The sequence below is a fragment of the Neovison vison genome, chromosome 13, assembly GCF_020171115.1.
Source record: "Neovison vison isolate M4711 chromosome 13, ASM_NN_V1, whole genome shotgun sequence".
Taxonomy (NCBI): Eukaryota; Metazoa; Chordata; class Mammalia; order Carnivora; family Mustelidae; genus Neogale; species Neogale vison.
The window spans coordinates 87,045,183-87,065,682 of NC_058103.1; the positions used below are offsets into that span (position 1 = coordinate 87,045,183).

At 37.2% G+C, this 20,500-nt stretch overlaps 1 protein-coding gene across 1 annotated transcript in view; it reads right to left on the minus strand.

Moving 5' to 3' along the window:
• The window catches only part of BUB1B (BUB1 mitotic checkpoint serine/threonine kinase B), a 48,403-nt gene that overhangs the window by 21,638 nt on the left and 6,265 nt on the right, over positions 1–20,500 (minus strand). The window contains exons 4-8 of the mRNA XM_044229878.1: positions 19,537–19,681; positions 14,188–14,384; positions 5,979–6,148; positions 4,700–4,914; positions 4,434–4,525 (exon numbers count right to left, since the gene is read on the minus strand). Coding sequence (XP_044085813.1) covers positions 4,434–4,525; positions 4,700–4,914; positions 5,979–6,148; positions 14,188–14,384; positions 19,537–19,681 — 819 coding nt within the window. The remainder of the gene's footprint in view (positions 1–4,433; positions 4,526–4,699; positions 4,915–5,978; positions 6,149–14,187; positions 14,385–19,536; positions 19,682–20,500) is intronic.

Below are 20,500 nucleotides of genomic sequence, written 5' to 3' on the forward strand. Positions count from 1 at the left end.
TACATCTTTAAGATCTAAAATATTGACACCAAGTGTTGACAAGGATGTGGAGGTATGAATGAATGCAAAATGGTATAGCCACTTTGGAAGAGAGTTCGGCACTTTCTCACAAAACTGAATCTTATGATATAATCCAGCTATATGAGTTGAAAACTTATGTCCACATAAAACCCTGCACACAAGGGTTTAGAGCAACTTTGTTCATAATTGCCACAATTGGAAGCAATTAAGATGTCCTCCTATAAATGGATGAACATCCACACAATGGAATATCATTCAGTACTAAAAATAAATGAGCTATTAAGCCACAAAAAAGATATGAAAAAAGCTTAAGTGCATATTACTGAGAAAAGCCAGTCTGAAAAGCTTATACACTGTTTATTTCCAACTCTAGGACTTCTGGAAAATGTAGAAATAAAAAGACATAAAAGGATCAGTGGTTGCCAGGGACTTGAGGAAAGGATAATGAACAGGTGGAATTAAGTTTTAAGGCACTGAAATATTTATGTGACAAAGTAATGATGGACACCTGAAAAACCCATAGAACTGTAAAACACATTGGAATAAACCCGAATGTAAACTATGAACATTGGTTAATAATGTATCAGTACTGGTGCATCAATTACAACAAAAGAACCACTGGTGGCAAGATGTTAATAGGGAGAACTGTGTAAAGGGTGGGGGAGGAGGAAGTATATGGGAACACTCTGTACTTTCTGTACACTTTTTCTATAAACTTAAAATAACTCAAAAAAAATCTACTCGTTTTTTTTTAAAAAATGCACAACTTATATTCTAAAAACTATGATAAACTGTTGGAAGAAATTAAAGAAGATATAAATTAAAGATACTCCATGTCCATGTATCAAAAGATTTAGTATTATTAAGATGACAATATTCATTAAATTGAACACCAAATTTAGAGCACAATCTGTAACATAATCCCAGCTGGTTATTTTGCACAAATTACCAAAATGATCCTAAAATTCAGATGGAATTGCAAAGGGGCCAGAATGGTCAAAACAGTCTAAACGGAAGAACTAAGTTGGGAGAGTTGGGAGACTCAAATTTCTAGATTTCAAAAGTTACAACAAATATACAGTAATCAAGGATATGGCATAAGGATACACAAGTAGATCAATGCAATAGAAAAGTCTCAAAAATATATTATGGTCAGTTGATTTTCAACAGGAGTACCAAGACCATTTGTGACAGTTAAGCATCTGGGTGTCTCAGACAGTTAAGCATCTGACTCTTGACTTCAGCTTGGGTCATGCTGGGTTGTCAGATTGAGCTCTCCATCAGGCTCTGTGCTGGGTATGGAGCCTGTTTGAGATTCTCTCTCTCTACCTCTGTCCCTCCTGAACCCCTCTCTGGAAAAAAAAAGAAATGAAAAGAAGAGTACCAAGACCATCTAATGAGGAAAGAAGTTTTTTCAAACAACAACTGTATATCCACATGCAGAAGAATGAAGTAGGACTCCTTCCTTATATCAGACACAAACATTAGCTAAGAATGGATTACAGACCTAAATGTAAGAGCTAGAACTATAGAACTTTCAGAAGAAAACACAGGAGTAAATCTTCATGATCTTGAGCTAGGCAAAGCCTTCTGGGATACAACACCAAAAATACAAGAAAAAAAAAGAAAAGAATAAATTGCACTTCATCAAAAATAATTTTTTTAAAGATTTTATTATTTATTTGAGAGATATAGAGCGAGAGAGGGAACACAAGCAGGGGGAGTGGGGGACGGGGAAGCAGGCTTCCTGCTGAGCAGGGAGCCCAAGGTGGGGCTCGATCCCAGGACCCTGGGATCATGACCTGAGCCGAAGGCAGACACTTAATGACTGAGACACCCAAGCGCCCCTTCATCAAAATTTTTAAACCTTTTTGGCTTCAAAAGGTAACACCAAGAAAGTGAAAAGAAAAACAAAGAAAGTGAAAAGACACCTGACAGAATGGGAAACAATATTTGTAAATGATATATCTGATAAGACTTGTACTCAGAATATATAAATCCTTACAACTCAAAAATAAAGACAGGGGCACCTGGGTGGCTCAGTGGGTTGAGTGACAAACTCTTGATTTCAGCTCAGGGTGTGATCTCAGGGTCATGGGATCAAGCCCTGCCTTAGGCTAAGACATCAGTGGGGAGTCCACTTGGGATTTTCTCCCTCTCCCTCTGCCCCACCCCTTCTCACTGAACTCGTGTTCTCTCTCAAATAAATAAATAGAATCTATTAAAAAAATAAAAAGAGGGGCTCCTGGGTGGCTCAGTGGGTTAAAGCCTCTGCCTTCGGCTTAAGTCATGATCCCAGGGTTCTGGGATCGAGCCCTGCATCGGGCTGGGCTCTCTGCTCAGCAGAGAGCCTGCTTCCCCTGCTCTCTCTCTGCCTGCCTCTCTGCCTATTTGTGATCTCTGTCTGCCAAATAAATAAATAAAAACTTTAAAACAAATAAAATAAATAAAAAGACAAATAATCCAATTGAAAAATAGGCAAAGGATTTGAAAAGGCATTTCTTCAAAGAAATACAAATGGCCAATAAGCCCATGAAAAGATGTTCAACATCATTAATCATTAGAAAAAAGCAAATCAAAACCACAATGAGATACCACTTCACACCCACTAGGATGGCAATAACAACAACAACAACAAAAAAACAAAAATAGCAAGTGTTGGTGAGGATGTGGAGAAATTGGAGCCCTCATTCATTACGGCAATTTGGAAACAAATTGTTTCCCTCTTTGGAAAACAATTGGAGAGTTCCTGAAAATGTTAAACATGGAGTTACTATATGACTCCGCAATTCCCTTCCGAGGTATATACTCATAGAATACGGAAACATATGTCCACAAAAAAACCCATATACACAAATGTTCACAGAAGCGTTATTCATAATTAGCCAAAAAGTTAAAAACAACCCAAACGTCCAAACAGTAGCTGCTCTAGACAAGTTCAGGAACTTGCAAACAATCTGGTTTGACTATATGTTGGGGAGGAAACTGGAGATGTTAGCAGAGGCCACATCAAGAACAGTCTCATAATTAATCTTAAGGAGCTCTGGTTTCATCCCAAAGGTTATGGGGACCTAGCGAGAGATTCTGATCAGGAAAATGAATCAATCAGATTTGCAATGCAGACCTGTGACAGCATAAAGAATGAATGGGATGAGTAACAGTAGAAGTAGAAAGATTAGGTAGGTTGTAGTAAACCCAGCAAAGAATGATGGAGACACAGACACCATAAAGAAGACTTTTAAATCTATATAGGAATTAGAAATATATTGGTAATGGTTATTGCTAAACAAGATTGAAAGCAGCAACAAATCAGGGGGAAATATTTGCAACTCCTATTAAAGATTTTTGCTGATTATTTTAATCTATGAAGAGACCCTGGAACACATCATTAAGAAAACACAAACTAAAGAAAAGTGTTGCAGATAGGTCAAATAAGACAGCCATGAAGAAGAGTTCAAATAAAAATAAAGTTCAACATTTTCTATACCATATTTATTTTGCCATAAGTGTACTTACAGGTGATCTGAAACATTAGAAAAATTAAATATCCACAAATGTGTGCTAGCAATTTCTTCAGGAAATCTTTTTTAAAGGCTCATGGGATTTTTTTTCTTTTGTTCTTTTTTTAAAAGATTTATTCATCTGCTTGAGAGAGCGAGTGAGCACAGTGGGAGAGTCTCAAGCAGACTCTGTACTCAGATGATCCCATGACCCTGAGATCATAACCTGAGCCAAACCCAAGAGTCAGACACCTAATTGACTATACCGCCCAGGTGCCCCTCATAGAAATTTCCTAATAATATCCTCCCCTGTGTTGAGCTCTTAATAGGCAGAATTTTTTGTTATGAATCTTATCTATTTTTGCCTTCCTACCGTACCTAGCATGTAGGGATGATGGGTTACAGATAAGTTATGAGAAAACTCTTGCACTGGGAACTGGACACAGAATCTGACCCTAGTATTATAAGCTCTGCAGTGTGTATTAGACTAGATCTCACACTGCCTGATGATTTAAGTATTACCTATCATTCTTTTTCCTATAACAGAAATACTAAGGGTTAGGAAGAAAAAGAAAAAGATATTCAGAAGGAAAGAGCAGGGTAAGAGGAAAAACTATCATAATCTCTAATTACTGTCAAAACAAAAATAGAACATCTCACTTAAATCAAAGGGATTATCTTTGACTATAGCAATCTAAATTTAACCTATGAAGTTTATTCCTTAAAAAGAATTTACCAAATGGTCTTTTAGTCCTAATATACTCTAAAGAATAAAGACATTAAAACACACACACACACTCTTTGTTAACTTTCATCACTGTAAAGAAGGAAATGCCTTTGGGAACCAGAATAAAGGTGCCCCTGCTCACTCTTAATAATTACCCCCTCAAAACATCAGGAAATCAAACTCACATAACTGGCTGTTGTGCAGTTTCTTCAACATATGGAGTAAAACTGGGAAGCAGAGGGGGTACAGTGGTCACAGAAGCTGTACCACCACGAGGCTGGCGATGAAGAAGAAAATGATAATTACCACAGTTATACATTCTGACAAGGTATATGCAGACCATGCCTAATCATTCAGGAGGAATTAAGAAAGAGACACTAAAAATACTCCTCTACACTAAGTCTGAAGTCTTTGTTATGTTGGCAAGTACACTGGCTATAATAGTCCTTACCCTGTATTCCAAAGGTCTGCCTGTGTTCCAAGGGCCGGGCTGCAGCTCATTTTCTTTGGCCCTGGACACAGGGGGTGCTATCCATGGCTGAACTGTAGGCTTAGACAACTCTGTTCTAGAAGCCTCATCAGCATTTTCATCAAAAATAGTAATTCTGGAATTACTTTGTCTCTGTTGAGGAACTGGAATTTGGAGTCCTCTGTTCTGGTTTGGAGCTAGGAGAAAAATATTAAAACTTCATGTAAAATCTTTAATTATCAACTGTGGTGCTAGTAAGGTATACCTAATTCTTCCTAAAGCCAAGGAGATTACCCCTACTACCATAGAAACAAAGTTTTTCTTTTTTTAAGATTTTATTTATTTATTTGACAGACAGAGAGCACAAGTACGCAGACAGGCAGGCAGAGAGGGAGTGGGGAGAAGCAGGCTCCCTGCTGAGCAGAGGGGCTCTACCCTAGGAACCTGAGATCATGACCTGAGCTGAAGGCAGAGGTTCAACCCACTGAGTCACCCAGGTGCCCAAAGAGATTTTTTTAAATAATAATTTTTTAAAAACCTTACATGAATCAAATTACTAACTTTTTAATCTATTCTGTTTGTTATACTCTCCCCCTCCTTTCCCTCACCTACAGTCTTTTATTTATAGATATGTTTAAAAAAAAAAAAAAAAAAAAGAGGGATGCCTAGGTGGCTCAGATGGTTAAATGTCTGCATTCAGCTCAGTTCATGATCCCAGGGTCCTAGAGCCCCACATTGGTCTCCTTGCTCAGCAGAGAGCCTGCTTTTCCCTCTGCCTGCCACTCCCCCTGCTTATGCCTACTCTCTCTCTCTCTATCCCTCTATGACAAATAAATAAATAAAATCTTCGGGGAAAAAAAAATTCTACATCTTCCTTCAATCATCATTCTAACGTTGTCTAGTTTTCTCCGAGACTACCCTAACCTAAATCTTCATTTGTCAACTTAAAATGTTCTCTCAATGGCTATCAGCTGAAATGTGCTGAATCTAGAGAAGACAAATTAGCCAAACAACTCAAACTCAGAAACTCTCGATGCTCCCTATATATTAGGTTTTTCTTAATTAAGACACAAAATTGCTGACATGTTTTGCTTTTACTGCATACTGTAATCTCAGCTCTCTGAAGACTTCCTTCTTTTTGCTACCTAGTATTCAGAAAACTAGGACAGTGTCCACATATATATTTATACATTATCTCTTTACATAATTTGCCTACCGCCCGCGACTAAGAGTTTCCCATAATAACACTTAACAAACTTACCCTTAAGAGCACCTCCTACACGGCTGATTGGAGCTCTTGCTGTCCTTTTCCCTTTGCTCTTTAGTTCTGCCAGTGTGCTTCGTTGTGGTACAGAGGATCCAAAAACTTCCTCCTCCTCTTCTTTCTCAAGGGCCAACACAGTTTGCCGAGACACTCGAGCTTGGAATTGTCTAAGAGAATGGATAATTAACTTTTGGAGGAGGTGAAGACTACTCATCGGAATCAAAATTTCTGATTTATTAAAACAAGGGAGAAGAAATATAGACAAATAGCCCAAAGAAAGTGTTTATTCTCTCAGGAATAAACAAAGCTACCTTGAATTCAGAGAAAGTTTGGAATAGGATGATTTAATTCCCCTTTAATGTCCAAGGCTCAACCAATTGGCATACTCTGAAGAGCACCATAGGCTGATCTCAGGATCAGACTGGGGTGACTCAGGTTAAAGAATTTATTAAGGTCAGAGTTGTCACCAACTTTTTTTTAAAGATTTTATTTATTTATTTGACAGAGAGAGATCACAAGTAGGCAGAGAGGCAGGCAGAGAGAGAGAGAGGAGGAAGCAGGCTCCCTGCTGAGCAGAGAGCCCGATGCGGGACTCGATCCCAGGACCCTGAGATCATGACCTGAGCTGAAGGCAGCGGCTTAACCCACTGAGCCACCCAGGCACCCCTGCCACCAACTTTTTAAACTTACAAAATAAGCTGGAAGAGTAAATGAGCATCCATATACTCTTCACCTAGATTCAGCAACTGTTAATGTCTTGCCACATCTATTCTATCACCGCCTATGTCTCTTGTTCTCTTTAGGCACATTGCTCACCCCCATACCATTTTTTCCCAACCCATATGAAATGAAGTTGCATTCCACATGTCATTTTACTTTAGCAAAGCTCGCAGAAGTTTGAAGATTAAATTTTCTGTGCTGCTGCTGAAGTTTTACATATTATCAAAAGGGTAAAAAAGCAGAATAAACTGCAAATGCTGGCCAAGAAGGAGTAAGCCTGTGATAGCCTCTCTCTCACTGGGTAGAATTAAAAATTCTAAACAAAATACAAAAAAAGCAACTGAGGCCTCTGAAAAGTAAACAAAAGCAAGTAGACTGTAGAGAGGAGTCAAACTTGAAGAAACAACCCACACAGGGTTGTTTCCTGTTTTTTTTTTTTTTCTTCTTCTCTTTTCTGTTGTGGTTTTAAATTGTTGCAACAATGGTGTGGGAAGCTAAAACCTCATCTTTCTGGCCAGAGTACTGGGAAAAGGGGACTCTGAGGGCCAACCAATGTGGGAAAGATACTGGAGAGGATGAGCTGAAGCAGGGGATCTCCTAACTCTCTACATGAACGGGCACAAGCCCTGGACTCACTCCTGAGCTATGCATACAGAAGGCAGGCCCAAAGCAGCACAGAAAAGGCTTTGAGAACTGAACTATGATATAAACCATTGGCCAAGTCCTAAACTAACCACTGAGCAGCCTACACATGGGATAGACTCAAAGGTCTTGAAAATTGAACTGCCAATGGAACCACCACCCACATGAAAAAGAACTTATGATATCTGAAGGTTGGTTGCCTGCTAAGACAAAAATATCAGATTCCCCAGAGAATATTAACCAACAGGACTCAGTCTAATAACATAGTAACGGGATAAATGTCCAGGATATAATCTAAAATGACTTGACAGAAAAAGAGCCAGGAAAATGTGATCAACTCTCAAAGAAAAAGGCAATCAATACATATCAAAATCAAGATGAGCTAGGTATTGGGAATTTCCAGACAGAAATTTAAAAGCAGCTATTATAACGACACTCCAGGAGATAAAGGTAAAAATATCTGAAATGAATAGAGAGACAGAAGTTCTCAGCAGAGACACAAAAACTATAAAAAAGAATCAAATGGAAAATTTAGACCGAAAGACACATAATCTGAAATAAAAAATTACTGGATCAGAATGGAGATGGCTAAGGAAGGAGTAAATAAACCTCAGGACAAATCAACAAAAATTAGTCACTCTAAAGAACAGAAAAAAGAAAGGTTAAAAAGTAAAAAAAAAAAAGCAAGGGCAGTGCCTGGTTGGCTCAGTTGGTTAAGCATCTGCCTTCAGCTCAGGTCATGATCCCAGCGTCTTAGGATCGAGCCCGTTTTGGGCTCCTTGCTCAGCAGGGAGATTGCTTCTCCCTCTGCTTCTGCCTGCTGCTCGCTCTGGTTGTGCTCTGACAAATAAATAAATAAAAATCTTTTTTAAAAAAAGTAAATTAAAAAAATAAAAACAAAAACAAAACAATAAAAAAAAGCTTCAAGGACCTTTAGAATAATATCAAAAAGTCCAACATGTGTAACCGAAGTCTCAGAAAAAGACATATAAGTGCAGAAATAAATAATGGCTGAAAACCTCAAATTTTGGGAAAGGCACACATTTACAAATTCAAAAAGCTCAGTAAACCCCAGATGGATTCAATGCAAAGGTAATCACACAGAGACACATCATAATCAAACTTCTGAATAATAATGTTAAAGAAAAAAATCTTAGAGGTGCCTGGGTGGTTCAGTCGGTTAAATGTCTGCTTCATCTCAGGTCATGATTCCAGGGTTCTGGGATCCAGTCCCATGAAGGGCACTCTGCTCAGCGGGGAGTCTGCTTCTCCCTTTACCCCTCCACCCTGCTTGTGCACTCTCTGTCAAATAAATAAAATCTTAAAAAAAAAAATCTTAAATGCACCCAGAGAAAATCAACATATTACATATAGAGAAGGAACCATTCTCATCAGAAATCACAGAGTCCAGAAAACAGTACAACATCTTTAAAGTACTGAAAGAAAAGAACTGTTGAGGGGCACCTGGATGGCTCCGACGGTTAAGCAGCTGCCTTCAGCTCAGATCATGATCATAGGCTCCTGGGATCAAGCCTTGTGTCAGGCTCTCTGCTCACTGGGGAGTCTGCTTCTCCCTCTCCCTCTGCCCCTCCCCACCGCTTGTGTACTCTTTCTCCCAAATAAATAAAATTTAATATAAAAAACAACAACAACAGGGGCGCCTAGGTGGCTCAGTGGGTTAAGCCGCTACCTTCGGCTCAGGTCATGATCTCAGGGTCCTGGGATCGGGTCCCGCATCGGGCTCTCTGCTCAGCGGGGAGCCTGCTTCCTCATCTCTCTCTCTCTCTGCCTGCCTCGCTGCCTACTTGTGATCTCTCTCTGTCAAATAAATAAATAAAATCTTTAAAAACAACAACAACAAAAAAAAAAAAAAAAAAAGAACTGTTGACCCAGAATTTTACATCCAGTGAAAATATCCTTTAGGAATGAGGATGAAATGAAGACATTCTCAGATAAAAAAAACTAAGGGGGCACCAGGGTGGCTCAGTGGGTTAAGCCTCTGCTTTTGGCTCAGGTCATTCCTGGGATCAAGCCCCGCATCAGGCTCTCTGCTCAGCAGGGAGCCTGCTTCCCTTCCTCTCTCTCTGCCTGCCTCTCTGCCTATTTGTGATCTCTCTGTCAAATAAATAAAAATAAAAATAAAAAAAAGAAGAAGAAAAACTAAGGCAGTTTATTAGCCATAGGCTCACTCTAAATGAATGGCTAAACGAATCTCTTCGGGCTAAAGGGAAATTATACCAGAGGAGAACTTGGGACTTAAGGAATGAAGAAAGAACAAAAATGATAAAGACAAAAGACCATTTTCCTCCATAGTTCTTTAAATATGTAAGGCTGTTGAAAACAAAAATTATAACATTGTCTGGTGGGGCTTTCAACATATGTAGATGTAATACATATGACAAGTATACCAAAAAAGTAGGGAAGATCAAGGGACCTATATAGTTATAAAGCTTCAGTATTTTCTTACTTGAAGTGGTAAAATATCAATTCTAAGTAGAACATGAAAGGTCAGGTATGTTTATAATATACCCTAGACAACCACTAAAAAAACAGTAATGGAAAAAAAAAAAAGCCAATAAAATAAATTAAAACAAAATATTAAAAAATATTCAGATAATCCAAAAGAAGGCAGGAAAGAGGCAAGAGAGGAGCAAAATATATAGAACAAGTAGAGAACAAATAAGAAAATAATAGATCTAAATCCAATACAATAATTAAAGTAAATGTTCTAAACACAACATTTAAAAAGATGATATGAGAGCTGATGAAAAATCAAGGCCCAGCTATTCGCTGTGTATAAGAAACCCATTTTAAATATGAAGACATTGGATAAAAATGAAAGAAAATCCATACAAAAGCCTGCATCATGAAGTTTGCTGCAACATTATTTCATAATAGCCAAAAAATTGGATACAACCTAATTGCTCATTAATTGATGAATGGATAAACAAAATGTGGCATAGCCACTGAATGGCACATTACTGAGCAATAGAAAGGAATGAGATACTAGTATACGACAGAACTATGTTCATCAGTGATGAACATAGTAGGACGAACCTTCAAAACAGTATGCTAAGTGAAAGAAACCCGTCACAAAAGACCACATAACGTAGGAATTCATTTATGGGCAAAGCCCAGAATAAGCAAATCTAGAGAGAGAAAGCAGATAAGCAATTGCCTGGAAGTGGATGAGTGGGGATGGGGAGTCACTGCTAATGAGTATGGGGTTCATTTTGGGGTGTTAAATACGTTCTAAAATTAGATAGTGGTGGTCACACAACTCTAAAACTTAAAAAAAAAAAAAGAAAGAAAGAAAGAAAGGAAAAAGATATATCATACAAACAAAAGAAAGCCAGACTGGCTGTACTAATATCAGACCAAGGAGACTTCAGAACGTATATGAAGAGGGATAAAGATAGACATTGTATAATGAAAGAGGGATCAATTCTAAATGTGTATGCTTCAGAATTTCAAAATATATAAAGCAAAACAAAATGGGACTTAAGAGAAAAAAATAGACAAATTCATAATAAAAAGGACTTCAAAATTCTCCTCTCAGTAACTGATAGAACAAGTAGACAGAAAATCAGCAAGGAAACAGAAGACCAGAACAGACTATCCATCAACTTGACCTACATAACGTTTAAAACATTCTACCCCTGAACAGCAGAAAACACATATTTTTCAAGTGTCCATAGAATATTCACTGACAACAGAACATATTCTGGGCCATAAAACAAAACTTAAAAAAAACTGAAACCATACAAATGTTCCCTGACCTTAAGGGAACTAAACTAGGAATCAGTAACAGAGAGACATCTGAAAAATCTCCAAACATTTCCCATTAAATTAATACACTTCTAAATAACCCGAGTCAAAGGAACAACATATGTGAAATTACAATATTTTATGCTGAATGAAAATGAAAAATACAGTATTATATAAAAATTTATGGAGTACAGGGCGCCTGGGTGGCTCAGTGGGTTAAGCCTCTGCCTTCGGCTCAGGTCATGATCTCAGTGTCTTGGGATCAAGTCCCGATCAGGCTCTCTGCAGAGAGCTTTCTTCCCCCTCTCTCTCTGCCTACTTGTGATTTCTCTCTCAAATAAATAAATAAAATCTTTAAAAAAAAAAATTGTGGTGTATAGCTAAAGCAGTGTTAAGAAGGAAATTTTTATATTAGATAAGACATAGATTAGATATTAGATCTAGAATTAGTGAAACAGGTTATCACCTTAAACTAGAAAAAGAGCAAGTTAAACTTAAAGCAAACACAAAGAAGGAAATAATAATAAAAAAAATTAAAAGAAGGAAATAATAAAGAGCAGAAATTAATAAAAAGAAAAAGAAAAAGTCAATTAAGAAAAAGCAATGAAACCAAAAGCTGGTTCTCTAAAAAGATCGATAAAATTTGGGCGCATGGGTGGCTCAGTCGTTAAGCGTCTGCCTTCAGCTCAGGTCATGATCCCAGGGTTGTGGGATCGAGCCCCACATCGGGCTCCCTGCTCAGCTGGAAGACTGCTTCTCCCTCTCCCACTCCCTCTGCTTGTGTTTCCTCTCTCACTGTGTCTTTATCAAATAAATAAATAAAGTCTTTAAAAAAAATGAATAAAATCAATAAACTTTTAGCTAGACTGAGGGGAAAAAAGAGAAAACACAAATTATGAATATCAGGAATGAAAGGGGAGAGATACCTATATAACATACAGACATCAAAAGGAAAATAAACACTATAAACAACTCTATGCTCCTAAACTCATAGATGAAATGAGTCAATTCCTCAAAAGACAAATACTATAAAAGCATACTCAAAAAATCAAAGATCTAAATAAATGGAGAAATATACCAAGTTTATGCACAATACTAATCAAAATCCCAGAAGCTAATTCTAAAACTTTTACAGAAAGTCCAAGGAACTAGAAGACCTAAAAAGAAGAACAAAGTTAGAGGTCTCCTATTTACCTGATTTCTAGACTCACTATAAAGCTACAGTGATCTAGATACTGTGGTATATACACTAATTAACAGATATACAGATCAGAACAGAATAACAGAAATAAACCTACACAAATACGTTTTTTTAATGTCGAGTATGATTTTCGACAAAGGTGCAAAGTCCGTTCAATGAAGAAAATCTTTTCAACAAGTGGTACAAGAACAAATGGAAGTTTGTATGCAAAAACAAAAACAAAAACAAAACTTTGATCAATACTTTCTATAAAAATTAACTCAAAATGGATCAGAGACATAAATATAAAAGTAAAACTACAAAGACTTAAAGATTGGGGCGTCTGGGTGAATCAGTTGATTGGGCATCCAGCTCTTGGTTTTAACTCAGATCGTGACCTCATGGATCATGGGACTAAGTCCCATATCGGACTCTGCTCAGTGGGGAGTCTGCTTAAAGATTCTCTCCCTCTGCCCCTACCCATACTTGTGGGTCTCTCTCTCTAAAGTAAATAAATAAATCTTTTTTTTTAATTAAACAAAGAAACATAGAAATACAATATAATCCAATAATTCCACTATTTGGTATCTACCCAAAAAAACCCAAAAACATTAATTCAAAAAGATATATGCACACCTAACACCTATGTTTACTGCAGCATTATTTACAACAGCTAAGATATAGAAGCAACCTAAGTGTCTCTCAATAGACAGATAAGGAAGATATTGTGTGCTTATGTGTGCGTGTGTGACACACACACACACGTAAACGTACGATGGAATATTATGCAGCTATAAAAAAGCATGAATTGGTGCCACTGGTGACAACATGGATGTACCTAGAGCCTATTATGCTAAGTGAAATAAGTCGACTTAAACAAACAAAAAGCAGAATAAGACCTATAAATACAGAGAACAAACTCTTGATTGCCAGAGAGGACAGGGGTGGGTGGGCTGGACAAATGGGTGAAAAAGAGAAGACACAGGCTTCCAGTTATGGAATTAATAAGTCATGGGAATAAAAGCATAAGAACAATAGCATAAGAAATAAAGTCATTGATACTGTAAGGGTTTTGTATGGTGACAGATGGGCGCTACACTTGTGATGAGCACAGCATAATTTATCAACTTATCCAATCCTTATACTATACACCTGAAACTAATGCAATGTTGTGTATAAACTATATTCAAATTTTTTTCTTGAAATTTCAAGATAAAAACATAGGAGAAACTTTTGGCAACCTTCCACTACACAGAGTTCTCATGATCCATGCAAAAGCAAGTAAGTTAGACTTCTGTGAAATTAAAAAATTTTGTTCTATAAACACACTATTAATAGAACAAATAGACCATAGTGAAACTGGGAGAAGATTTACAAGTCACATACCTGACAAAAGACTTGAATTCAGAATATCCATCTTTAAAGCAGAATCAATTTAACAACCAAAATGCATTATGCTAAAATGAAAGCAGTCAGATTCAAAAAGCTACAGTGAATGATGCTATTTATGTGATATTATGGAAAAGGCAAAACTATAGGGCTGGAGAATAGGATCAATGGTTGCCAAGGTTTGGGAATGAGAGTATGTGTTAAACTACAAAGGGAGAGAGCATAAGGAAATTCTATGGAGTGACGGAACTTGATCATGGTAATGGTTACAGGTCTCCATTCATTTGTGAAAACTTACAGAATTGTACAACAAAGAGTAGATTTTACTATATGTTAAATATAAATTGGTCTTTTAAAAAATTAAATTTTAAAAATTTAATTTTAAAAAATTAAAAATTAAAACTAAGGAAACTTGCCAATCCATGGAGAACATTTTATTCAGATGCAAAACCAATGATTTATATCTATTAGTTTTAAAGAGTGAAGATAAGCTCTAGAGAAGTTTACCGGTGCTGTGACTGTAGTCGTTCCAGTGGTTCCGCCTTCTGTTGAATTCCTTCCTGAAATATCTTATCTGCCTTCTTAAAGTTTTCTCTAGCTTCATATTCTTCAGCCCATGAGATATAGAACTGAGCAAGTGAATCACCAATCCCTTGGCTGTGTAAATAACTGTACATATCCAAAGGCTCATGGCATAAATGTCCCTGTAACAAATTAAAAGCATTAACAGTTAACCAATTTCTATTCACTTACTGTCTTTTATGTGCCAGAAAAATCACTGGAGTTTTATGTAGTTTCTGCATTGAAAAAATATGTATCTGTTATAATACAATGTTATAAGGACTCTATTGGGAAGACTTAAAAAGTAAACAAAAGAAATTAATTTGTAAGAAAAGGGATGAGAGGGGCGCCTGGGTGGCTCAGTGGGTTAAAGCCTCTGCCTTCAGCTCAGGTCATGATCCCGGGGTCCTGGGATCGAGCCCTGCATCAGGTTCTTTGCTCTGCAGGGAGCCTGCTTCCTCCCCTCTCTCTCTGCCTGCCTCTCTGCCTACTTGAGATATCTCTCTCTCTCTGTGTCAAATAAATAAAATCTTAAAAAAAAAAAAAAAAAGGAAAAGGTATGAGAAGGAAAGATCTCAAGAAAGTATGACATTTGAGTGTGGCGTTGAAGGAGGAATAGACATATCTGGTAGAGAATGGGAAAGGAAGGACATTCTAGACAGAGAAAATGGTTTAAGCAAAGACAGAGACTTAAAGTTTATAGGGATGCAGACAAGACAGGAGCTTGGAAAAAAGGGTTTAACAGGTCTTAAATGTTAAGGTAATTAATTTTAAATCTACCTGATAGTAAATGTATGTGTGTTGGGTGGGAGAGCTGTAAGCAAGGGAATGACATGGTCAAATCTGTATTTGTATTTTAGGAGGGTCTTATAAGCCAGATATAATGTAGATAATTCTAGTAGTAAGAAGGTACGGGAATGGCTCAATAAAAATCCCACATCAGGGGCGCCTGGGTGGCCCAATGGGTTGGGCCTCTGCCTTTGGCTCAGGTCATGATCTCAGGATTCTGGGATCGAGCCCCGCACCAGGTTCTCTGCTCAGCAGGGAGCCTGCTACCCCCCCACCCCACCTGCCTCTCTGCCTACTTGTGATCTTTCTCTCTGTCAAATAAATAAATAAAATCTTTAAAAAAAAATCCCACATCATTAACAGTGCGACATATATTTTTTCCTTAAGGAAAAAAAAGAACATATATCATTTTACACAGGTAAAGGGATTTTTATCATTTTATAAAGTTTTAATCACAAGAAAATTTGCTTTTACTCCACTTAATTGTCCATCATTCATTTTTCCATGTTGCTGGTTATTCGTTATTATTTTTAGATAAGTAAAAAATATTCCACCCAGAAATCTTCCATCATTTAGCCACTCCCTCTTTTTTGGATAGACAGCTTCTACTTTGCCCCATTACAATAATGTCTTTCTTTTTTTAAAGATTTTATTTATTTATTTGACAGAGAGAGATCAGAAGTAGGCAGAGAGGCAGGCAGAGAGAGAGAGAGGAGGAAGCAGGCTCCCTGCTGAGCAGAGAGCCTGATGCGGGACTCGATCCTAGGACCCTGAGATCATGACCTGAGCCGAAGGCAGCGGCTTAACCCACTGAGCCACCCAGGTGCCCCCCCATTACAATAATTTCTATAACAAATATCTTCATGCACACAACCTTTCATGTTTCATATTACTCCCTTAAATAAAGTCTTAGAAATAGAACTATGTTAAACAGTAACAAATTTCCCTTTTATTAGAAGATTTTTATTTATATATTTATTTGACAGAGAGAGAGAGAGAGAGAGAAAGAGCATGAGCAGGGGGAGCAGCAGGGGGCAGAGGGAGAAGCAGGGAGCCTGATGTAGGGCTCGATCGCAGGATCGAGGGATCAAGACCTGAGCCTAAGACGCCTAATGGACTGAATCACCCTAAATCACTCTAAAAAGCAACAACTTGCTTTCTAAGAGTGTTGTACAAATTTAAAGTGCTAGTACTTATTCCCAAATACTAATTGCACAGAAAATACCCAATTTTATTTTCATACAAAAATGGCATTTCAGTGTTGTAATTAGGAGTTCTTATACCACAAAGGAGACTAACATTTTCTCCTATTTATTTACTAGATAACATTTTCTCTCCTCTTTATCTGTTCCTGATTGTCTAGCCTAGGTTAAGTCCTCCTTTTATGTATTCTCTCCTACACAACTCAATACTTTCCTGCTTTCTCTTTTGTGACAATTAAATGCTTAATATCTGTCTTTCCCAATAAAGTAAGCTCCACAAAGGCACAAAATATTACTATCCACTATATCCCAATCTCTAGATAGGGTCTGGTAGAAAACTGAATAAATGAAATGCTCCATTTCTATCTCTAACAAAAACAAATAGTATTTTATAATTTAATTGTATAGCAATTCAATAAATGGAGTTTTCTGCTTATCCAAATGAGTGATGTTTTCTCCTTTGTGATAGCAATTCAAGTTCTAATTCTGAACATGTTATCAGTATCAGATACAGTCCTCGACATCTATTACTATATAAATAAAGGTTAACATTGACTGTACTTGTTAATGGCTTTCTAAATAGCTCTGGTTCAACCTGAAAAAGCCAAAAAAGATCAGGTTATTCTAGAGTGCTAAATGAGATTACTTAAGAAATAACATAAATAAAAGGACCACATGGTTAGATTAATATATACAAGAGTTAAACAAATCTTTCTGGTAATCCCTAACAAGACAACTAAAACAATTTTACACTTTTAACTAGAAATCCTGGATACTGCCCAAGAACAATTTTTTCCTTAGCTAGATTGTAGTTACCCCTTACAAAAATAATTCTTAGAGAAATTTTTCTGCAAAGCAAAGAAAGTAGTGTGAGGAAGCCAACTGTTACTCTTCTTGACCATTACATAAAGAAAAAAAAACAAAACAGCAAAATAGTTCATCATGCATCCTGTTAACCATCTACAAAGTTCAGATTATTGCTGATCATTCTAGGGCTGATCATTTGACTCTGAGAGTTGTCTAGAACAGCGCTTCTCAGACTGTCCATGGGAAAGAAGCTAGTTTTGGTGTGTGTGAGTTTCAAGTTTCCATTCCATTGTTGACTGTTTTTTGGTTTTGTTTTTTAAAGATTTTAATTATTTATTTGACAGACAGAGATCACAAGTAGGCAGAGAGGCAGGCAGAGCAAGCTCCCCGCTGAGCAAAGAGCCCAATGCGGGGCTCAATCCCAGGACCCTGAGATCATGACCTGAGCTGAAGGCAGAGGCGTAACCCACTGAGCCACCCAGGCACCCTGTTGACTGGTATTTTTTTTTTCCCTATTGTTGATTGGTATTTTTAAAAAAATATAATAAAAACAAATCACTAGAAATACAATGATGTGTTTGGATGTTGCGGGAAAGTCAAATTTGTTAACAAAACTTCGAAATGCTTGCTCTGAACTTTTACATATGTTGAACAGTCTGCAGACCATTCTTCCAGTAGTTTTGGTCTAGACTATGCTTTTTATGTTATAATAATATCACTATTCTTCAATACCAGCACCAGGTTAGCATTTGTGAACAGCAAAATTATTCCAATTAATTGTTACTTTCAGTAGTTCCAACTAAATATTATCATCGAATCCTGAGATAAAGAATTACTTTAGAGATTTATCTAGTCCAAACGTTAGGTAAATTACATATAAGAACATTATTTAGGATAAGAATATTATATAGGATGGAATGAAGAAAAAAATCTATTTGTAAGCTACCAGGGACCATAGTCTCCATGCTAACAAATCTGTTTAGCATTCCTTGGGTGCCATCCTTTGACATAAACTCTTATCACTAACACTCCAAAGAGAATTCTTCCAACTTGTCAATAATGATGCCAAGATATGTCAAATGTCCTATGGAAACCAAGATAGCTTATGCCTTCAGGACTCACCTAATTCCCTTTATTAATGATATTTGAGGTTTAAGATAAGGTCTCAAGAGATATATTTTAGCCAAAAATTTTATCAATTTCAAATGTCAATATTTTATATTACAATGGCTGTTGTAAATATTCTATTATTTAGAATAATTTAAAATATAATTATCTATATTTATTGGTTTTTTGTTTTTTAAGATTTTTTATTTATTTATGTGACAGAGAGAGATCACAAGTAGGCAGATAGGCAGGCAGAGAGAGACGAAGGGAAGCAGGCTCCCTGCTGAGCAGAGAGCCCGATGCGGGACTCGATCCCAGGACCCTGAGATCATGACCTGAGCCGAAGGCAGCGGCTTAACCCACTGAGCCACCCAGGCGCCCCTATATTTATTGGTTTTTTAATAAAAAGAATTTATTTTTATAAGTATCCAGTTATCCATTATCTAATTATCTATTATCTAACATTCTATTCTAAATATTTATCACTTACTTTATCTTTCTTTTCTCTCTCTTTTTTATTTTTTATTTATTTTTTTTTTAAAGATTATTTATTTATTTATCTGTCAGAGAGAGAGGGAGAGAGAGCGAACACAGGCAGACAGAGAGGCAGGCAGAGGCAGAGGGAGAAGCAGGCTCCCTGCCGAGCAAGGAGCCCGATGTGGGACTCGATCCCAGGACGCTGGGATCATGACCTGAGCCGAAGGCAGCTGCTTAACCAACTGAGCCACCCAGGCGTCCCTCTCTCTCTTTTTTTAAATCACTTACTTTTTCTTGTCTCTTTTAGGATAAAGGCAATGAAATTAATACCTAAGAAATTTTGGTCATTATCTTAGTTGAAGATATTTTCATAAAAAAAAAAAAAAGCCTCAAGAGTGTTCTAGAAATAAAAGAACTACATGTCAAACGAGATAATATAAAGTGGACAGGCAGATATTTTTAGATGTAGCAATATACTACATAAAAAACACTATCTTTTCATGGTATTGATTCTCAGAAAGGGGACAAAGGGATACTAGAATCACCTGGAAAACTTTTTCTTTTTCACTAACAATCATACTACTGCCATGTGTTGGCTCCTACAGATCCTCTCCCAGTACAGTTGCATGGCCCAGTTATATTTGAAATAAATAATCCACTTCCATGAGGAGGTATACAGGCCTTATGATCACTTTTAACGGGGCCAAAAAAAAACCCAACTTCCATTAAAATCCATCTTTAAATAGAGCAAATTTGACAAATATTGAGTATGTATTAATTGTTTAGTTTAGTACCTACTAAATAGCTCAGGTTTTGCCTTTTTTTTTTTTTTTTTTTGGTATGTACCAGAAAGCTCTAGAGAAAATCACCTGGCATAATACGTTAAACTCAAACAGACTTGAGAAAGACTTACCAATTTGAGCCAAAGACTAAGAAATCGTGGATCGTTATAGTATCGTTTTTCTCCTTGTAGTGCTTCAACAGCTCTTTCTAATAATGTTGACATATTACTCTCTTTCCCCCCCTGAGGATAGTTCTGCTCTGTCCAGTTAATATACCTGAATGGAAAAGAAAAGAAAACTTTTATTTATTGATTGATTTTTAAAGATTTTATTTGAGAGAGTGAGCAATAAAAAGAGCAGGGGGAGAGGGAGAAGCAGACTTCCCACTGGGCGGAGAGCTAGCCATGGGACTCAATCCTATGACTCCAGGATCATGACCTGAGCCGAAGACAGACACCCAACCAATTGAGCCACTTTTTGGGCAACCCAGGCACTCAAAAAGAATTTTAAAGTTTAATGTGTACTTTTATTCTTGCACCAAGACCCATTCTTGACTTTCTTAAGCAAAAATATCTAATTTGAAAGTATGTTTATTTAGATGCCCTCAATGACATGTCCTAAGCCTATATTTCTTAAATTTTGCTAACATGTGCCTCTGGGAAATAATGGGTATGGGGATAAAAGGGTGTAGCTCTCAGCTGCATGCCACAAATTTGAAATTTCTTCAGTTACGAACACCTCAGGAAGAAACACTGTCTGTCTCTCTCAAAGATATCACTTTGGGGCACCTGGGTGCCTCAGATGGTTGGACATCTGCTTTCAGCTCAGGTCATTATCCTGGGGTCCTGGGATTGAGTCCTGCATTGGGCTCCCTGCTCAGCAGGGAGACTGCTTCTCCTTCTCTCTGCCTGCCTCTCTGCCTGTGATCTCTGTCTGTCAAATAAATAAATAAATAAAATCTTTAAAAAAAAAAAAAGAGAGAGAGAGAGGGAGATACCACTTTGTATTCTGACACACTGCTCCGTACACCCTAATTTAAGAGGCATGGCCGTAAGGACTCATCCGTTAAGTTTCTAGTGCCCTTGTGAAATAAAA